The sequence below is a fragment of the Epinephelus lanceolatus genome, chromosome 6, assembly GCF_041903045.1.
Source record: "Epinephelus lanceolatus isolate andai-2023 chromosome 6, ASM4190304v1, whole genome shotgun sequence".
Taxonomy (NCBI): Eukaryota; Metazoa; Chordata; class Actinopteri; order Perciformes; family Serranidae; genus Epinephelus; species Epinephelus lanceolatus.
In genome coordinates, this window is record NC_135739.1 from 13,525,606 (window position 1) to 13,544,576 (window position 18,971).

An 18,971-nucleotide genomic window follows, 5' to 3' on the forward strand; every position below is an offset into this window, starting at 1 on the left:
GTGTTGTGCTACGATTAACGTTAGTTATATGCAGGCACGGACACAGAAAAGTTGCTTCGCAAATGTGTATTGCTCACTTACTAAATCTAATGTGAAATGAGGGATTTGCGTGGGTTTGCTCGGATTATGATTTGCCAGATTTTGCCTTATCAAATTGATTCTTTAATCATCATTTCTATCTACATAGCTTTGACACATAACATATTATCTCCTTTTGTGTTTAGCCAAGCACATCTGTACAGCAGCCTGTGGTGCATCATGTTGCCTGCCAGACAGACCAACCAGTGACATGCACAGTTGGCACACAGCTTTCCATGAGAACTCTCCAGCCTCACTTCAGAAGCACAGGTTTGTTGAACAAAAGCATATGATGTAATGTTAGTCACTATGTTACTCTAATATGTAATTTTTGTTTTACTCTGTTATGAATATGGATTGGCTAATGAAAATTCTGTTTTCATCTATCAAAGGCACACAGAAATCAGTGTCCTGTGCTGATGTTGGAGTTGGCACCTCAACCATTGCCTTCTCAACTTCTCAACCATTCTTATCATCAACCCCAATAAAGAGACCACGCAAAAGGGCTCGCTTGGAACTGGAGGAGGAGGAAGAGGAGAATCCATTGGAGGGCAGTTCATCCATGGACATTCCCGACCCCAAGGATTCTTCGTATGATCCTGAGGACTCTGTCACAGTTTTGTCTGAGTCAGCAGATGTGACGTGAGTAAATAACCTCAGAATTTACTTCTTTTTTTTTTTTACATTATTTGTTTCAAGTAGTATGGGAGTTACTAATTTATCTTTGCAATTTTTGTTTTTCTACTAGACTGGAGCCTTCCTGCCCTGTTCATAAGACACCAGCATATATTGTCTATGAAAAGTGTCTGATGGAGCTGTTTGAGGTGTGCCCTGTCTGTCAGCGTGTTTTAGACGTGCAGACAAGAAGGATAGGCACGTTCCTCTCTGTAGAACAGACATGCCCACATTGTCAGTTCTTCAGAAAATGGAACAGCCAGCCAATTCTGGGAAGCACACCTGCAGGAAACCTCCAGCTTTCAGCTGCAGTATACACCACAGGTGCATCTTTCTTCAAACTTGAAAAGGTAATGGATTAAGACTTCACTATGTAATTTTATTTGTTTTGCACATCATATTGCTAAATGTTGTATAGAGCAGTACTTATGACACATCTTGTCTGTCTGTCCTCAGATCTTCCGGGCAATGCAGCTGAAGATGTTTCAGTATGACACTTTTCGCCGTCATGCACGGACGTACATAGAGCCTGCCATCATACACACGTGGAAGACTGTGCAGGACGCCATGATGGAGCAGCTTAGTCAGCAGGAGAGTGTTATCCTAGGTGGCGACCTAAGGGCTGACTCACCAGGTATACAAGATTCTCTGATACATTTTACTCTAATTTTTTTGTTTAGAAAAGTGGTTACTATGAAGTACAACAAAGTGATATGTAAAATGTAATTTTTGTGAAATGATGCATTTATTTTTGAAGGGCACTCTGCCAAGTTTGGCAGTTAGTCAATGATGGACCTGAGGAGCAACACTATTATTGACATACAGCTGGTTCAGGTGAGTTCAAAGGTGTGATCTGTATTCAAGTTAACTAATCTGTGTTTAACGAGTGCTTTTAAAAATCATTTTGTTTAATAGACTTTTATGTTCTGTTTTTGTGTTCTTCTGATCAGAGCAACGAAGTTGGTGGAAGTTATCACATGGAGAAAGAAGGTCTGAAGAGGAGCCTTGCTCTCTTGGAGGCATGTGGTGTTGCATTGGACAGCATTGTCACAGACCGTCACCCTCAGATCCAGAAGTTCCTGAGGGAGGCCAAAGTGACACAGTACTACGATGTCTGGCACATGGAAAAAGGTATTCGTTACTGTGTTTGTGTGTTAGACGGTGAAAATCAGGATAAAATGCCCTTGCTCACAGGTCCACACACTATATTTTCCTAGTATCATAATTACTAATGTGTTACATGGGTTAGGGTTACGTGTTTTGTTTTCAACATATACTGTTTATCTGAATGTGACTGAAATATTGTTTTATTAGGACTGTCCAAAAAACTGGTCAAGATAGCCCAGAACAAAGATTGCGCGAAGCTGAAGAAGTGGCTTCGCAGCATAAAGAACCATGTGTACTGGACAGCAGCCTCCTCTATGTCAGGGCCAGAGAGAGTGGCTAAGTGGACCTCCATTCTTAACCATGTCCAAGACATCCACACACATCAAGATCCTGCTTTCCCCCAGTGCTTGCATCCGCAGCGCACCTCGAGAGACAAGAGCAAATGGTTGACAGCAGGTAGATAGACACACAAAATTGTGTGTAAAATGTGTTTTTTTATATATCTAAAAGATGTTTAAACCATTTGAATTCATGTGTTTTGTTTTGTTTTTTCAGGAACACCAGCTTTCTGCAGGCTAGAAAAGGCGTTGACTAATAAGAGAATTCTGAAAGATGTGGAAAAGCTCAGCCCTCACTATCAGACCTCATCGCTGGAGGCATTTCACAGCATCATTCTGCAGTTTGCACCCAAGAATGTTGTCTTCCCCTACCTTGGAATGTTATGCAGGTGAATAAAACATCACTATCTGTTTAGTTCATTATAGTTTAGTGTGCTTGCTATGATTTTTAAAGTACTATTTTTCCACCCAAGACTCTACCTGGCTGCCCTGCATTACAATGAAAATACTGGCCGACCACAGGCAACATCTACAAGTGGAGAGCTGCTGTACAGAGTCAACTTCCCCAAATCTAAACATGGAGAATGCACCGCAAAGCCTGTGAAAGCAGAGCCAACATTCCGTAAGTTTTAAAATCTTTTATTTGAACCCAACAAATTAAAATAAACATGAACACATAAGCATAACACAAAAGGTTGAAAATAAACACAAATAAAATCTGAATTCTTTTTAGATGGTTTTCAAAATAAATAATAAATAAGGAGAATGTATAAATTAGGAGAAATAAGAAGAGACACTTTACAACACTGCAGCACAAGGCTTTTTGGTTCTAGTGCAATTTTCTTGTAAACATTAATTTTTGTTTATTGCACTGCAGACTACGTTGATGCACTGTTGGACCTGATCTTCGAGAAGGTTTTCCAGGACCCTGCCCCATATGTGAATGAGGTGCTGAAACTTACAATCCCTGAAGACCTCTCTGCTCAGTATGAAAGACCCGACAAGCTGTATGTTATAGCCAGTTACGTGTCAAGGTTCAACCAAGGACAGGTCTGAACCCAACATACTGTCCTTCTGCGTCAGGGAACTCTGCACGAATCCTTAGCACCACGCAGGCAGGCAGCACAACTCTCACTCTCCGCCCCAGAAAGCCCCAGCACCAGCTTACAAAGCTTCTGTAGGCTAGGTATCTATATTGGCTGGACACAATTCAATAGAAAGTCAGCACTGAATGTTCACATCCATGGCAACTGGCAAGTTCAACTGTTCCACTTCAGATATTTATTTTGTATGTTTACAAATGTTTCTTGCAATAAAACATCTTTACTAACTGTTCTGTGTGTTTTCATTGTTTGATATGTAGTTGTGTTACCATGTTACCAAGTAAAAAATAGTAAAGATAAACTATAAACAATGTAAGATAGGGAAAGCAGTTATGTACTTTTCATCATAACACTTTTGCAATAAATTAATAGTATTTATAGGACTAAAAGCTTACTGCACTATTCCCCTCAGACGTAAAGGTCCATAGTCTGCCCGATAAATGTTCAGTGCATTCTGCAGTGAAAATACATTCAGGCAGACAGGTTCTAGGCCAGGATGGTCCACCATGCATGATGGTGGCTCAGGAAGCTGCTGTAGTCTTCGTGTAACCTAGAAATTATGAAAGGTAAGTGAGTGACAATGGATAACAGAAAAGAGAGACTGTAAAATGACAACCATGTTTGCCCAGTGTTCACACTTGTGGTATTTCCATACAGCAGATATTCTCGGGCTCGGTAGGCATTTGTTCACAATTGCCACAGGAACACCTGTTTTTAAACAGAATTTGTGTTATTCATTGGAAACTACATAGCTAATCAATCACGTCGCGTTGTTTCTTTTGTAATATTTATTTAAAGTTTATAAACTGTTGGAACCGGTTCAAAAACAATACTGCTGGTAGAGAGGTGATGGGAGGCAACTGGCTCATTGAAAACTACAGTTGTTGAAAATTGTGGCAGTAGCTATTTACAGGTTGTCACTGCAAATAAGAGCAGGTTCTTAACAGACTTACCTGGCTACATAAAGGTAAATTAAAATAAATAAATAATATGGGGTTATGCTTTTCTCTAGTATGGGCGAGTGCTCAATTGCATCCGCGTTACTGCAACTTAACAGCAGTAAACGCCAGCCGAGGTTTGGCGAAGATTTATGATGTAAACACTCTAGGCAGGAGAAGGGGGTTGTGATCTGTAACAACATGAGAAGACGGCCACTAAGCCAGTAAAACTTTCGTTAGTCTATGCAGTAACATAAAAGTAATGTCGAGGTAACAAACTTAACTACTAACCACTGAGAAATATCCATGTTCATTCTTGGCTGCTGACTTTCTTCTGGAGCGTCTTGTTGTTCAGGGTCGGACTCCGGCTCGAACATGTACGGTTGCACCGCAGTCTGTTGTCCGGCAGCCATTTCTTTCACAAACTCAGCCGTTGCCATGGTCACACGGTGCCGGCCTCACGTCTTCCACAGGCAGGAAAAGGTGGGCGGCGCAAATACCGTCTCTGGGCGGCGCACACAGTAGCTCATTAGCATTTAAAGGGAAAGGCACTGAAACCGGCCATCTGGAGCAGGGCTGTGAAACTGGTGTTTCAAGAACCCTGCTGTGCTCAATCCTTCAGCTTTTTCGACCAAAGCACGTTACTAACGTACCATTTAGACATCAGGGAACCTTGTCAGGAAGCAGAAATGAGCATAATATGTCACCTTTAAAAAATGCTCTATAAATAAAACTGGAATTATTATTATTACTATTGTGGAGTTACTGCTGTAGGGCTGGTACCTGCGGTTATTACACAAGTTAGTTAATAACATGTCAGGCAGCATGGGATCATTTTGAGAAGGTGAAGGACGAACCCAAGGTGGTGTGTAAACTCTGCAGGCAAACATCTGCCTATCATTGGTTGACTACAAACACGATGTATCATCTGAAAACATATAAGTAGCTACATGCCCATTAGCCACTTAGCACAATCATTACTTTTTTGGTGACAGCATCTTTAACAGGAGGCTCGCTCAGTGTGTAACGTACACTTGTAAATAAAATACAGACCTATATTAATGAAGGTTCATTAACATTAACATTAGTATGGTTTTCTATTTCTCTGTTGAACTCAATCTATTGTGTTGCCCTGCCCTAAATATATAATTAAATTAATATCGTAAACACGCAGGCAACTACTGGACTAATGACCCTAAATGATGACTATTGGTCAACTAGGCAAATTCTTAGTCGAGGCCAGCCCTAATATCAACACAACACCACTTTATCCTGTTAGAACAATATTCACTTGGATTAATTTTTATGAAAAACACTTTTGATTCTTTCCTCGGTAAACAGCATGAATAGCATACAAGATAATCGAGGAACAGGCACATATTCTGAGTTTGTAATAGAGGCAGGGGTGCTCATGGTTATATATGTATGCGCAATCTAAGCAGTTAACTAACATAAGCTCAAGTGGATAGCCAACAACCCGGCTTTATACAGTACAGGCCAAAAGTTTGGACACACCTTCTCATTCAATGCGTTTTCTTTATTTTCATGACTATTTACATTGTAGATTCTCACTGAAGGCATCAAAACTATGAATGAACACATGTGGAGTTATGTACTTAACAAAAAAAGGTGAAATAACTGAAAACATGTTTTATATTCTAGTTTCTTCAAAATAGCCACCCTTTGCTCTGATTACTGCTTTGCACACTCTTGGCATTCTCTCCATGAGCTTCAAGAGGTAGTCACCTGAAATGGTTTCCACTTCACAGGTGTGCCTTATCAGGGTTAATTAGTGGAATTTCTTGCTTTATCAATGGGGTTGGGACCATCAGTTGTGTTGTGCAGAAGTCAGGTTAATACACAGCCGACAGCCCTATTGGACAACTGTTAAAATTCATATTATGGCAAGAACCAATCAGCTAACTAAAGAAAAACGAGTGGCCATCATTACTTTAAGAAATGAAGGTCAGTCAGTCCGGAAAATTGCAAAAACTTTAAATGTGTCCCCAAGTGGAGTCGCAAAAACCATCAAGCGCTACAACCAAACTGGCACACATGAGGACCGACCCAGGAAAGGAAGACCAAGAGTCACCTCTGCTTCTGAGGATAAGTTCATCCGAGTCACCAGCCTCAGAAATGGCAAGTTAACAGCAGCTCAGATCAGAGACCAGATGAATGCCACACAGAGTTCTAGCAGCAGACCCATCTCTAGAACAACTGTTAAGAGGAGACTGCGCCAATCAGGCCTTCATGGTCAAATAGCTGCTAGGAAACCACTGCTAAGGAGAGGCAACAAGCAGAAGAGATTTGTTTGGGCCAAGAAACACAAGGAATGGACATTAGACCAGTGGAAATCTGTGCTTTGGTCTGATGAGTCCAAATTTGAGATCTTTGGTTCCAACCGCCGTGTCTTTGTGAGACGCAGAAAAGGTGAACGGATGGATTCCACATGCCTGGTTCCCACTGTGAAGCATGGAGGAGGAGGTGTGATGGTGTGGGGGTGTTTTGCTGGTGACACTGTTGGGGATTTATTCAAAATTGAAGGCACACTGAACCAGCATGGCTACCACAGCATCCTGCAGCGACATGCCATCCCATCCGGTTTGCGTTTAGTTGGACCATCATTTATTTTTCAACAGGACAATGACCCCAAACACACCTCCAGGCTGTGTAAGGGCTATTTGACCAAGAAGGAGAGTGATGGAGTGCTGTGGCAGATGACCTGGCCTCCACAGTCACCGGACCTGAACCCAATCGAGATGGTTTGGGGTGAGCTGGACCGCAGAGTGAAGGCAAAGGGGCCAACAAGTGCTAAACACATCTGGGAACTCCTTCAAGACTGTTGGAAAACCATTTCAGGTGACTACCTCTTGAAGCTCATGGAGAGAATGCCAAGAGTGTGCAAAGCAGTAATCAGAGCAAAGGGTGGCTATTTTGAAGAAACTAGAATATAAAACATGTTTTCAGTTATTTCACCTTTTTTTGTTAAGTACATAACTCCACGTGTTCATTCATAGTTTTGATGCCTTCAGTGAGAATCTACAATGTAAATAGTCATGAAAATAAAGAAAACGCATTGAACGAGAAGGTGTGTCCAAACTTTTGGCCTGTACTGTACATCCAAAAATTTCTATAAAAATGAACTGCCTGGCAACCAGACCAGGCATTTAATCAAGACAGACATTTATTTGTTTAAGTGTGGCCACACCAGGCTAGTAAAAGGAACTGGGCGTTTATTTGAGACTAGGCTTTTAGCTGAAGTTTTACAGTATATGAACCCACATGGAAAGTGTTTGTTCAGTACTCACTGGTCCTTGGGAACTCAGGGAACAGTTGCAACTCATACAGCTCAGTCCAGGCGTGTCTGGTAGGTGGGCTCTTCTGGCAAATCCTGAGCACCTAATAATAATAATAATAATAATAATAATAATAATAATGATAATACAGTCATAAACACCACGACTGCAGCAGTTTGTGTGGTAGCATCCAAAACACACCATTTAGAAATCCAAACACCATACTCACCCAGAAATTCGATGAAAAAGGTGTTTCCTACAGTCTCTACAGCTGTCCCAATTCAGTTCCTGTTACCTAGCAACCAGCTGCGCGTGACAAGAGGAGTGAGCTAGTTAGTTAGCCGTTAACCGTTAGCTAGTGAACAACTGTCAGTTAACATTGTTTAACTATACTACTAATGTCATTTAACTGACAATATTAAAAAAAAAACATCTTGTCATCATCTAGCACATATTCAGTACACAGATAGATTATTTTCTTTTTCCTAAACCAACCCAGACCCCTGTGCTGCAGGTTGAACCTGAGTGTTCCTGTGCTGGACAGATTCAGATACACGGTCAAACTAGCACAGACCGTAAGCTAACGTTAGCTAATGAGGGTGACAGCTAACTAGCAACAGTCCGCCGCGTTTGCGTCAATTAAGTGAAATTAAAGCAAACAGCTCGAAACAAGGCTTACTTTACCGCTTTACAGGGTAACAAAACAATGTAAAACGTCCGGCTTCTAAATTAATTAATAAATAGTTAGTTACTAACTCACTTACTTGAATAGTAACCGGCCGCATCCGTGTTTTGGCCCAACGGCTGTCAGTTAGCTTTTCACACTCGCTCACTATAGCCCCGCCCACTCATAACGGTTAGCTTACAGCGCTCGTCGCTGATTGGCTAATACAGAAGTCTGACACCTGGGTTGCGTTCAGGTTCAGCCTCAACAACACGTAGCAAAACGTCTAATTTAACAGTGATGATGCTGCGTTGAAGACCCTGTTGTGTTAAGCAGGGGCATTGAAGGCACGGTTGAATTCAGGTTTCAGACTTTTTTGGGCTGGTCATCTTTAAACATCACATTCTGTGAATCTTGGCTTCTTTACAGATGACTCTGTGTGGTCTAAAGACACCCGGAGACACTCATTAGCAGATTATTTCCACTGTGGCAACAAATCAAACTAAGAGAAAGATGTTACATGTGGCTTACTGGCATTTTTAGGAATGACTATCACATTAAGACTCATGGTAGAAAGACATATTTGCACAAACATCGAAACACGAGGCTACAACGACCCAAAACACAACTCAACAGACTCACTCAGAGAGATGACAGACTCATTGTTTGACTGTGGGAGGTTTGTGAGGCACTGCAGGGGTCAGACATGAACTGATGGAGTGGCGCCCAACAGTGGTCAAGAAGCAGAGTTGCTCTTTGCTGTGACTCTGGCCCTCACTGCTGGGTATAATGGTGTTATATGACAGGACAGCAGCAGCTTGCAATTATGTATATCAAATAGTACATTTGCTGGTGTGGTATCTGAATGTAAATCTGTGAAGAAAAAACACTGAATAATGTAGTCTTGTATAATGCTGCAGACACTGAATAAATACAAATGTGTGACTTATTCCATGTGAAATCATTTGCAACGAAAGTCAACTTGTGAAAAGAAAATAAACATGACAGAAAGAGTTTCAGATTCACAACATATTATATATTCATATATATAATATATTTCCCTCTCTGGATCTGTGTACTTTTGTGCTCTCATGTACTAGAGCACTAGTTTCATAATTTGTGAGAACAAAACTCAAACTTGAACCACATGGAAACTGTGGTTTTGTGGTTTGTCTAGTTTGTTGCGCATTTCGGAGAAATGTTTCAGTGGGCTGTGCCAAGTATTTCCACACCAAAGACTTCTGGTGTTGCGTATGTGTTTTTCACTTGAGAGATTAATGGAGCTAAAGCTCACTTGGTGTAACAAAGTTGTATCCACACACAGGGAGATGAGAAGGTTCAAAAAGGCCCCAAAATAAACAAAATAAGGAGAATCAAAGCATCTAAAAAAAATTTTTAAATGAGGACGAGAAGGAAGAAAATATTCATGCAACAGTCAGTCACGTAGTAATTATACATATGTTTCACCTTTGCTGCACTACCAGATCTGCAAACAGTTGTTTCATTAACAGTATCTATAACATCAGTGCCTGAACCCATGACCCTGATGCATACAAGATGAAAGATAAGACAGAAAAAAATAATGCATGCTCTTCACAAATCATGTTCTGACATGTCTGGGAAAAATGTAATTAAAAAAATCTAATTATAAGTCACCAGCCTACAAATGGGATATTAACCTAACTCATTATGATATTTTTCTTGCTGTTTCAGAGTTTAGGATTGGAATCACACATGGAGCAAAGCTGTACAGTATATGACCTTGGTAGAGGACAACAGAGGTCATCAGAATCAGAGTGCCTTTTATTGTGATTGTATCATTAAAACAATAAAATTAGGAGTGCTACTCCTGTAAGATGCTGACTGATAAGCAGAATTTATACATGTGCAGCAGGCCCTATGTACGTTACCTATGCCACAGTGAGCATTTATACTTGTGCGGTGGTGTGTCTGTGTCACTCTACAGTTACACCTCCTAAACACTAATCAGCGACGGGGTTTCTGTAAAGTTTAGCTGATTCAAAACACACATTAAACACACATTAAACATGGCTTAATAGAGACAGTTTCAAACACAAGTACACAGCTTCACTATAACTCGCAGCATTCACAGACAAACACTTGTCTTTATCAGGACACATTTTCCCCACAAATACAACATGCTAATGTTATTAGCACAAGCCTATGGCATTTTACATTGTATAAATTAGCCTAGCAGCTAGTGAATGTTTCCTCTTCTCATATGAAACCAGGGACAACAGCAACATTTAACAAAGGTGACGTTACAAAATTCTGCTCCATTACAACTCACAAGGTTCACTGACAAAACAACGGTCTTATACACGTTTTTCAAACAAATATAAGATGCTAACATTATCAGCACAAATCTATGGCATTTTACACTGTGTAAATTAGCCACATCCTCCATACATTCAACCATCCAATCTACACAATGATAAATAATAAACAATAAACAAGTGTAATAGGTAAAAAACTACACAATGTACGTCTGTGAAGGCCCGTTTCCACTGAAGAAGTTCCTGGTACTATTTGGGGGGCAGGAACTTTACAGGAACGTCCTCTCGCTCAACCGCCATGTCTCCACTGTGCGGTGGAGTAGGAGGAAGGTTCCTGTAAAGTTACTGGGCTCTGGATGTTACGTAATCGTTGCGCGACCATTTTGACCGGAGCAACGCGGCAAAGAAACAAACAAAGAAGAACAACAACAAAGAAGAAGAAGAAGCAGAAGTAAGAAGAAGAAAGCAGACATAAGAAAGACGATTATCAACATGGAAGGAGCTGAGGTGGTTGCTGGGTTTCTGGCGTGTCTCTTCGTTTACATGGCGGCGGTGGAAGCTATGAACGAGAGCTGCTGTGTTTTAAAAATGCCGGCTATTTTGTCACTTTCTGTTGACGTCACATCCCACCTTGAGTATATCCAATCAGCACCAAGTAACCCCCAAGCCCCACCCAGGAGTTTTTCGGGGCCGTTCTGAGTACCTACTCCGAGGCAGGGACTTGTTTAGCCCCTGTAAAAGTTCCGGAACTGTGTCCTTCGGGGGCGGTTCCTGTGGTGGAGACACGCACCAACAGCCCCAGACCCGTAAAATTACCCCGAAGTTCCTGCGGTGGAAACAGGCCTAATATTGCACATATAACACGTGCACATGCACTCATCAGTAGATTCTGCAGTCTTGTGATCTCCATGAATTTGTACATTTTTTAAAGTTCTGGCATGTCAAGCACAAAGTCAGGGCTGGATTTACCCACTCAGGGGCCCTGGGGAAAAAATGAGCTGTAGGCCTCTCAACAAGGCAGACTACTTCAGTCCGTTGCACGTATACACTACACATTCTGATAAGGCATAACGTCTGCAGATATAAATCTAAGTGCTACACAATCTAAGTAAAATGTTTTACAGCTTTAAAACTTGTCGTGACTCTCCTTCAGACCACTCGCTGTCAAATAGCAGGAAACTGGCTTCTGTGGTTAAACTGGTTTGTTGCAGAATTCAGACGAAATTTGAGTGCGCTGTTTTCCCCAAGACTTAAAACAGTGCAGTGGTGACGGCTGAAAATCATTAGTATCCGCTATCTTAGTAATTGTATTATTTAAATTAAATAGATAAACAACAAGGTGTCACTGACTCACCAAATACACAATTTAAGTTTGGTCCACAGTGAATAAAATCGAAAGAATCAGAACGTAAATCATGAATGAGCTAACAGGAACAGGATCAACTAGGATTAATAGTGTAACCCAAAATAGAAACATTTTGACCTCAACATTAAATAATCTTGGTACTGAATCTGCATTCAGCAACGAAAATCAGTTCATGTAGCTGAGTAATGTTCATAAACGATGAGGAGAGGAGGTCTTAAAGGGCCCAGAATCAACTGAATTAAGTGTCCTAAATATAAAATGCAGTGATAAATGACATAATGATTAAGAAGGGGGAGAATCCAGTACCTGTAAGTCCTCAGCTGTGCTTGTTGGGCATGTTTCCAGATAGTTTTATCCTGCCTGGCAGAGAGAAGGGAAGGTTGACCTCAGGGCTGTGCAGTGACCTTTAGAGGAGCAAGTGCTCACAGTTAAAATGGAGCACATGGGACAATATCTTAAAACACCATACACTGATATACAGTAATCTACAGCTGCTATAGAAAGCTATAGTCAAACAGAGTGTATCATGGACTCTTACAAAATACTGCATATACCTGTCCCACATCTCTTTAAATTTCATTTTTTTTTTTTTAAGATTATTTTTATGGGCTTTTTGCCTTTAATGGACAGGACAGTATATGAAATGGGGAGAGAGAGCGACACGCAGCAAAGGGCCACAGGCCGGAATTGAGCCCGCAGCCACTGCATCAAGGCAATGCTTCTGTACATGGGGCGCCAGCACTATCCACTACGCTACCAATGCCCCCACTTTAAAATTCTTAAACACTGTACAGTAAAATCACATAAAATATGACATGTAGCCTGAAATTAGGGTCATTCTGTGCATGAATCCTTTTTAAATCTCATATCACCTTTTAGGGATTTTGTTTTTAATAACATTTATAATATGAGGAAAGTTTTTTAGTTTTAATTTGTTAAATTTCTGAAAAACTCAGGATCACATTAAAACCAATGTTACATAACCAATGCATGATTTGACTTGGACGTTGTGTAACTCTAACAACTTAAGGACAAGGAGTAATCAATCACACAAATGAAACTCACCATCGAAACACTGGCTCTCTGGGTCTGTCAGCAGCGTCCCAGGGTGCAGCTGCAAACTTTGGCATAGCCGAATGTAGGGCAAGTCACGGGTAACATTTGACACAAATTCCACAGATGAAAGGTTGTCATGTGACATAACATAACATAATGTATGCTTGACATGTTAGATGTTTACAATTAATAAAAATATGATGTACAAAAAAGAAGAGGAATAATTAATTAATGTGACAGATTATCAGATACTGATCATATACTGTATGTGTGTCATGCTCTTGAGACATCAGATGACATGAACGAACATGATTATGCAAAGATAATACACACTGCAAAGGTGCAAAAATACATTGCACAGTGAGTGTGGTTAGAGGTCAGGATCAAAGAGATAATAATCACACCATCCAACAGGGCGCACTACTGCATAAAAGGGTGGACTTGAAACCCCTCAAGTTGACAAGTCTGTTGTCTTGCTGGCATCATGCACGCTCTGCACAAGATTCTGCTTTTTCATGTTCTGACATGTCTCGGGGGAAAAGGTAAGACTACCAAATCTGGTTATTGGTCTCCAATCATTTAATGGTCATCAGCTTTAATTTGTATTTGTCTTTGCAGCACGTGGGAGTGAAATCATAAATGGGGAAAAAGCCCCGGAGAATTCGATGCCGTATATGGTCTCTCTGCAGAACAACATAAAACATGTGTGTGGAGGATTCCTCATCAGTGAAGACTTTGTGGTCACTGCTGCTCACTGCGACGGCTTGTGAGTTACATTCCCTCTTTCACCAACCTTTGATTCATGCAATAATCAATTTAAATGAGCATATATTAGACCTCTAGCTTGCTGCGTAGAATGTGCACCTCATGTAGGCTCAGTCTTTGCAGCAGCCCTTTGCTGTGTGTCATACCCTTTCTCTCTCTCACCTTTCATGTCTATATTCAGCTCTATGATCAATAAGGGACAACAAAATATATTGATATTCTTGTTCTTACAATTTCAGAAAACATACTGACAACCTCTCCATGATCTCTCAATCAGCGGCATTACACGTGTTGTTCTTGGCACCCACAATCTCAAGAAGACTGACAATGGAAACATACGATATATTAAAGAGAGATACAAACACCCATATTATGAGACAGTAGGAAAAGGAAAGGACATCATGCTCCTCAAAGTAAGTACATATTCTCAGGTGACATCATACATTTTTTGGTCAAATGATTTATTTTTATTATCAGCTCCAACACTTGTTAAACTGAATTCTGGTGAATTTAAAAAAAGTTATGAAATCAGTTTTACTTTCTGATGTCTCCAGCTGGCTAAGAAGGCTCGACTGGACAACAGAGTCCAGACAATTCCACTTCCCAGACCTGAAACAAACATAAAAGAAAACCAAAGGTGCAGTGTAGCTGGATGGGGTTACACAAGTACTGGTGGTAGTGTTGTTGATGATCTGAGAGTGGTGGATGTGTCTATCATCAACCTGCAAGACTGTAAGGAGAAATGGTCTGGTCTTCCTCTTCCTGACAGTGTTATCTGTGCAGGTGGATATAAGACCAACAAAGGATTCTGTCAGGTATGTTTTCTGTCTGTTTGTAGAAAATGTCAGCTTCTGTGGAAACATGCTGCAATCATCTCCAGTTAAATAATGAAAAAATAATTTCTCCATCCTCACAGGGTGATTCTGGTGGTCCTCTGGTGTGTGACGGGAAGGCTGTTGGAGTCGTGTCTTTCAACAATTTTGCAAACTGTAACTACCCAGATGTGCCCAACGTCTACACGGATATCTCAAAACATCTTACCTGGATCGAAAGCATCATCAATCGTTATGAGTAACATCATGCACAAAGTTTTGATTCAGCAAACATTCATTGAAATACGAAAGTTGTTGGCGATTCAGATTGCTCTGTCAGTGAGACCAAAATTAAAAATAAAGCATCATTATGAAAAAAAAAAAAAACGTGTTATTTCCTTCTGTAACAACCTCATCAGAACACAGGAGAAGTGAAAATCTGAATCTGTGTGAACGTGAAACCAAATAACATCTACAAGATACTGTCTTATCCATGCACATATGAGTGACCCTTCTCTTGGCTGGTAGTTGAAAGATTAAAGAGCAAGTTTGGCCCTTAAAAATTACATACTGAGAAATAAAGCTTCTGAGTTTATTGATATTTGGGAGATGTTGTAATTTGTTCAAAATGGTAACACTGAAGATGCTCTGGAAATAAGGCAGTGTGCCATAGTCAGTCCTATACATGTGCCTGTATTTTTATTGTATTTTTGATTCATCACTTTTTTAAAAAACATCTCAGTGTTGACTTCATAGTTTCTCCTTTGATCCCTTAGTTATTTTATGCATGTTTTGTCTTATGTATGTAGATTTTTTTAATATAATGCCATGTAATCTAACCAGGGGGGAGTAATTATGTGTGCACATAACTTGTTAGATGTTTAAAGTCTATACAATGTGTACACCAAAGAAGAAGGAGAATGCATTAATGTGACTGACTGTGATAAACTCATCAGATAATTATATAATGTATGTGTGTCATGCGGTTGAGACATCAGATGACATGACCGAACATGATTATGCAAGATAATACATTGCACAGTGAATGTGGTTAGAAATCAAGATCAGATAGATAATAATCACACCATCCAACAAAGCGCACTACTATATAAAAGAGTGGACTTGAAACCCCAAAAGGTAGACAAGTCTGTTGTCTTGCTGGCATCATGCATGCTCTGCACAAGATTCTGCTTTTTCATGTTCTGACATGTCTCAGGGGAAAAGGTAAGACTACCAAATCTGGTTATTGGTCTCCAGTCATTTAATGGAACATCAACCTAATTTAATTTTAACCTGTCTTTGCAGCACACAGTGGTGATATCATAAACGGGAAAGAAGCCCTGGAGAATTCGATGCCGTATATGGTCTCTCTGCAGAACAACGAAAGACAACATGTGTGTGGAGGATTCCTAATCAATGAAGACTTTGTGCTCACTGCTGCTCACTGTGACTGCTTGTGAGTTTCCTCTTTCAGTAATCTTTGATTCATATAATTAGACGTCAATTTAAAAATACTTCAAGATATATTAACAAGTTAAAATATATTAGTATGGGGTGACCTCTAGCTAGCTGGGTTGAGTTTGTGTACTATGTAGGTAGAGTCCTTTGCAGCAACCTCGCTTCAATTCCAACTTGCAGCCCTTTGCTGTATGTCATACCCCCTCTCCCACTTTTCCTGTCTCCCAAAAGAAATGTATTAATATTCTTCTTGCTACGATTTGAGAAAATTCACTGACAACCTCTCCATGATCTCTCAATCAGAGGCTTTACACGTGTTGTTCTTGGCACCCACAATCTCAAGAACATTAACTACGGAAACATACGATACATTAAAGAGAGATACAAACACCCATATTATGAGACAGTAGGAAAAGGAAAGGACATCATGCTCCTCAAAGTAAGTACATATTCTCAGGTGACATCATATATTTTTTGTTCAAATGATTTATTTTTATTATCAGCTCCATATTCCAACACTTGTTAAACTGAATTCTGGTGAATTTAAAAAAGTTCTGAAATCAGACATTGCTACTTTTGAAGTTTTACTTTCTGATGTCTCCAGCTGGCTAAGAAGGCTCGACTGGACAACCGAGTTCAAACCATTCCACTTCCCAGACCTGAAACAAACATAAAAGAAAACCAAAGGTGCCGTGTAGCTGGATGGGGTTCCATAAAAACTAATGGTAGCGTTGTTGATGATCTGAGAGTGGTGGATGTGTCTATCATCAACCTGCAAGTCTGTCAGGGGATATGGTCTGGTCTTCCTCTTCCTGACAGTGTTATCTGTGCAGGTGGATATGGGACCAACAAAGGATTCTGTCAGGTATGTTTTCTGTCTGTTTGTAGAAAATGTCAGCTTCTGTGGAAACATGCTGCAATCATCTTCAGTCAAATAATGAATGAAGAATTTCTTCCTCCTCACAGGGGGATTCTGGTGGTCCTCTGGTGTGTGACGGGAAGGCTGTCGGAGTCGTGTCTTTCAACAACAACAAAAACTGTAACTACCCAAATGTGCCCAATGTCTACACGGAGACCTCAAAATATCTTGGCTGGATCGAAAGCATCATCAAACCTTATGAGTAAAATCATGCACGAAATTTTGCTTCAGCAAACATTCATTGAAATATGCAGGTTTGTGGTGACTCAGATTGCTCTGTCAGTGTGACTGAAATTCAAAATAAAGCTTCATTTAAAAAAAAACATGTTTAATTTCCTTCTGTAACAACCTCATCAGAACACATAAAATGTGTAATTTTGAATTTGTGAATCTGTGCTGACATGATAGCAAATGACATGGACCTCATACTGTCTCGTCCATGAAGTGATTATAATCAGGAGAGAGTTAGGTGTTAGTTAGATTAAATTAATTTAGTTTGAGTTTGAGTTTATTTTCGATCAGCAAATAAACAGAACGAAAATATCCACACACAAAAAAAAAGGGTACATAGCACCCTGACCAAAAGGGTTAAGGCTGAAGCTCAGTAGCTTATTAGATGCCCTAACCTTTATACCTTAAGTCATATATGTAAACATATATACAGTACATATACATACATATAGATACATACATGCATGCATCTACACACATATATAGTGCACATACTCATATACACACATATATATATGCATACACATATACACATATCTTCCACCTATACATATAAATACACATACACAGCTAATACCAAACATAATACTAGAAATTCAATTCAAACTTTTTTTTTTGAATTGCACAGAATTTTTACTTTCTTTGATCTCGTCAGGCAACTTATTCCACAGCTTCACCCCTAGACAGATACGCACATGATTTTCAGAGTAGTATGAACCATCGGTTGTTTGAAATTCCATCTCCCTCTTAGCTCATATCCCCCTTCTCTATCACTAAACATTTTTGGATATTACCAGGAAGTAAATTGTACTGTGCTTTATACAAAATTTGTGCAGTTTTGAATTCTACCAAATTCCAATATTTCAGCATCTGTGATTTTAAAAACAGTGCATTTGTGTGTTCATGGTATCCTACATTATTCACTATTCTTATTGCTCTCTTTTGCATGTTGCATATTGTCTGTAGAATGACACACTGACAGTTTCTGTGATTATGTACAGCATATCATACCATGACTTAGTCATACCAAAAATTAGAAAAAAACTTTTTAAGCATTTTTCTGTTGTTATAGCGCCACCCAGTTGCCAATTAGAGTTAAATTTCTCCAGTCACCTTGAGGCGTCCTGTTCTACATATCTACCAAGTTTAGTAAAAATCGATATGGAAGTTAGGCCTAGGTAAGAGATTAGCTCTCCAGCGCCCCCATTTTGTTTGCTCGGGTCAATAATGTAAAAATATAGATATTCCACAGGAAGTGGCAAAATATTACAAACAGGAATATTACACAGTATGTACACAGTTTAAATATAAGGGATGTGGATAAGGATATGTATTTATATATGTATACAGGCCAGTATACGTATATTAATGACATAGCATAATTATATGATAGAAATGTATTATTACACAGTATAACTATGTATAATGTATAACATATATTGTTGTCTGCCTTGTTTACATATTTTAGGCTTTCCTTACCTTGGTGAAACTTGGTGAAATATTGCTTTTATTGCTTTAAATTATTTTTTCAATTCTCTCCTTAAGTCTTGTATGGTTGTCAAGAGTAGTCACATCTTAACATTTATTGATAATGTAATAATCTTGTAACTAATGTTATGATCTTGTAACTAATGTTATCTAAATGACTTTCAGTGGGACAGAAGGAGACCGACGACAGGTGACTACCAATGACTGTCAAGTGACAGCACAATGGGTCACTGGGCTAGCAGCAGCAGCAGCAGTTTATAGACATATACAGTACAGGCCAAAAGTTTGGACACACCTTCTCATTCAGTGTGCCTTCAATTTTGAATAAATCTCCAACAGTGTCACCAGCAAAACACCCCCACACCATCACACCTCCTCCT

At 39.8% G+C, this 18,971-nt stretch overlaps 3 protein-coding genes, 1 long non-coding RNA gene and 1 pseudogene across 5 annotated transcripts; 4 read left to right on the top strand and 1 right to left on the bottom strand.

The window, feature by feature from the left end:
* Nucleotides 1–204: 204 nt before the first annotated feature.
* On the top strand, nt 205–2,519 carry LOC117269252 (uncharacterized; annotated as a pseudogene). Its single transcript, XR_013491755.1, has 8 exons — nt 205–348; nt 569–720; nt 827–1,103; nt 1,210–1,387; nt 1,511–1,587; nt 1,704–1,884; nt 2,068–2,316; nt 2,416–2,519. The product of XR_013491755.1 is annotated as an uncharacterized LOC117269252 (transcript).
* An 11-nt stretch (nt 2,520–2,530) lies between these two features.
* Nucleotides 2,531–3,119, top strand: LOC144463736 (uncharacterized). Its single transcript, XR_013491756.1, has 3 exons — nt 2,531–2,587; nt 2,672–2,820; nt 3,076–3,119. It is a non-coding gene; the product is annotated as an uncharacterized LOC144463736 (long non-coding RNA).
* Nucleotides 3,120–3,230: 111 nt separating this feature from the next.
* On the bottom strand, nt 3,231–4,707 carry LOC144463735 (P2X purinoceptor 7-like). Its single transcript, XM_078169140.1, has 4 exons — nt 4,531–4,707; nt 3,940–4,009; nt 3,697–3,851; nt 3,231–3,397 (listed from the first exon to the last, which is right to left on the bottom strand). Exons 1-4 carry the CDS (start codon nt 4,677–4,679, stop codon nt 3,235–3,237), a joined length of 537 nt encoding a protein of 178 aa, XP_078025266.1. The 5' UTR covers nt 4,680–4,707; the 3' UTR covers nt 3,231–3,234.
* An 8,626-nt stretch (nt 4,708–13,333) lies between these two features.
* Nucleotides 13,334–15,459, top strand: LOC117254392 (duodenase-1-like). Its single transcript, XM_033622654.2, has 5 exons — nt 13,334–13,460; nt 13,537–13,684; nt 13,961–14,096; nt 14,238–14,498; nt 14,600–15,459. Exons 1-5 carry the CDS (start codon nt 13,403–13,405, stop codon nt 14,756–14,758), a joined length of 762 nt encoding a protein of 253 aa, XP_033478545.2. The 5' UTR covers nt 13,334–13,402; the 3' UTR covers nt 14,759–15,459.
* A 141-nt stretch (nt 15,460–15,600) lies between these two features.
* Nucleotides 15,601–17,195, top strand: LOC117254393 (duodenase-1-like). Its single transcript, XM_033622656.2, has 5 exons — nt 15,601–15,719; nt 15,801–15,951; nt 16,257–16,392; nt 16,558–16,818; nt 16,920–17,195. The coding sequence occupies exons 1-5, from the start codon at nt 15,662–15,664 to the stop codon at nt 17,076–17,078; spliced, it is 765 nt and encodes a 254-aa protein (XP_033478547.2). The 5' UTR covers nt 15,601–15,661; the 3' UTR covers nt 17,079–17,195.
* The last annotated feature ends 1,776 nt before the right edge of the window (nt 17,196–18,971 follow it).

What these genes read in the sequence shown, in the direction of transcription:
- LOC144463735 (XM_078169140.1), bottom strand. Translation starts at nt 4,679, where the DNA reads ATGGCAACGGCTGAGTTTGTGAAAGAAATGGCTGCCGGACAACAGACT. An exon ending in AACATGGATATTTCTCAGTG is followed by an intron (nt 4,010 to 4,530) that starts GTTAGTAGTTAA and finishes GTTTAAAAACAG; the next exon opens with GTGTTCCTGTGGCAATTGTG. An exon ending in GCTGTATGGAAATACCACAA is followed by an intron (nt 3,852 to 3,939) that starts GTGTGAACACTG and finishes CATAATTTCTAG; the next exon opens with GTTACACGAAGACTACAGCA.
- LOC117254392 (XM_033622654.2), top strand. Translation starts at nt 13,403, where the DNA reads ATGCACGCTCTGCACAAGATTCTGCTTTTTCATGTTCTGACATGTCTC. An exon ending in GACATGTCTCGGGGGAAAAG is followed by an intron (nt 13,461 to 13,536) that starts GTAAGACTACCA and finishes TTGTCTTTGCAG; the next exon opens with CACGTGGGAGTGAAATCATA. An exon ending in AGGACATCATGCTCCTCAAA is followed by an intron (nt 14,097 to 14,237) that starts GTAAGTACATAT and finishes TGATGTCTCCAG; the next exon opens with CTGGCTAAGAAGGCTCGACT.
- LOC117254393 (XM_033622656.2), top strand. Translation starts at nt 15,662, where the DNA reads ATGCATGCTCTGCACAAGATTCTGCTTTTTCATGTTCTGACATGTCTC. An exon ending in GACATGTCTCAGGGGAAAAG is followed by an intron (nt 15,720 to 15,800) that starts GTAAGACTACCA and finishes CTGTCTTTGCAG; the next exon opens with CACACAGTGGTGATATCATA. An exon ending in GCTGCTCACTGTGACTGCTT is followed by an intron (nt 15,952 to 16,256) that starts GTGAGTTTCCTC and finishes TCTCTCAATCAG; the next exon opens with AGGCTTTACACGTGTTGTTC.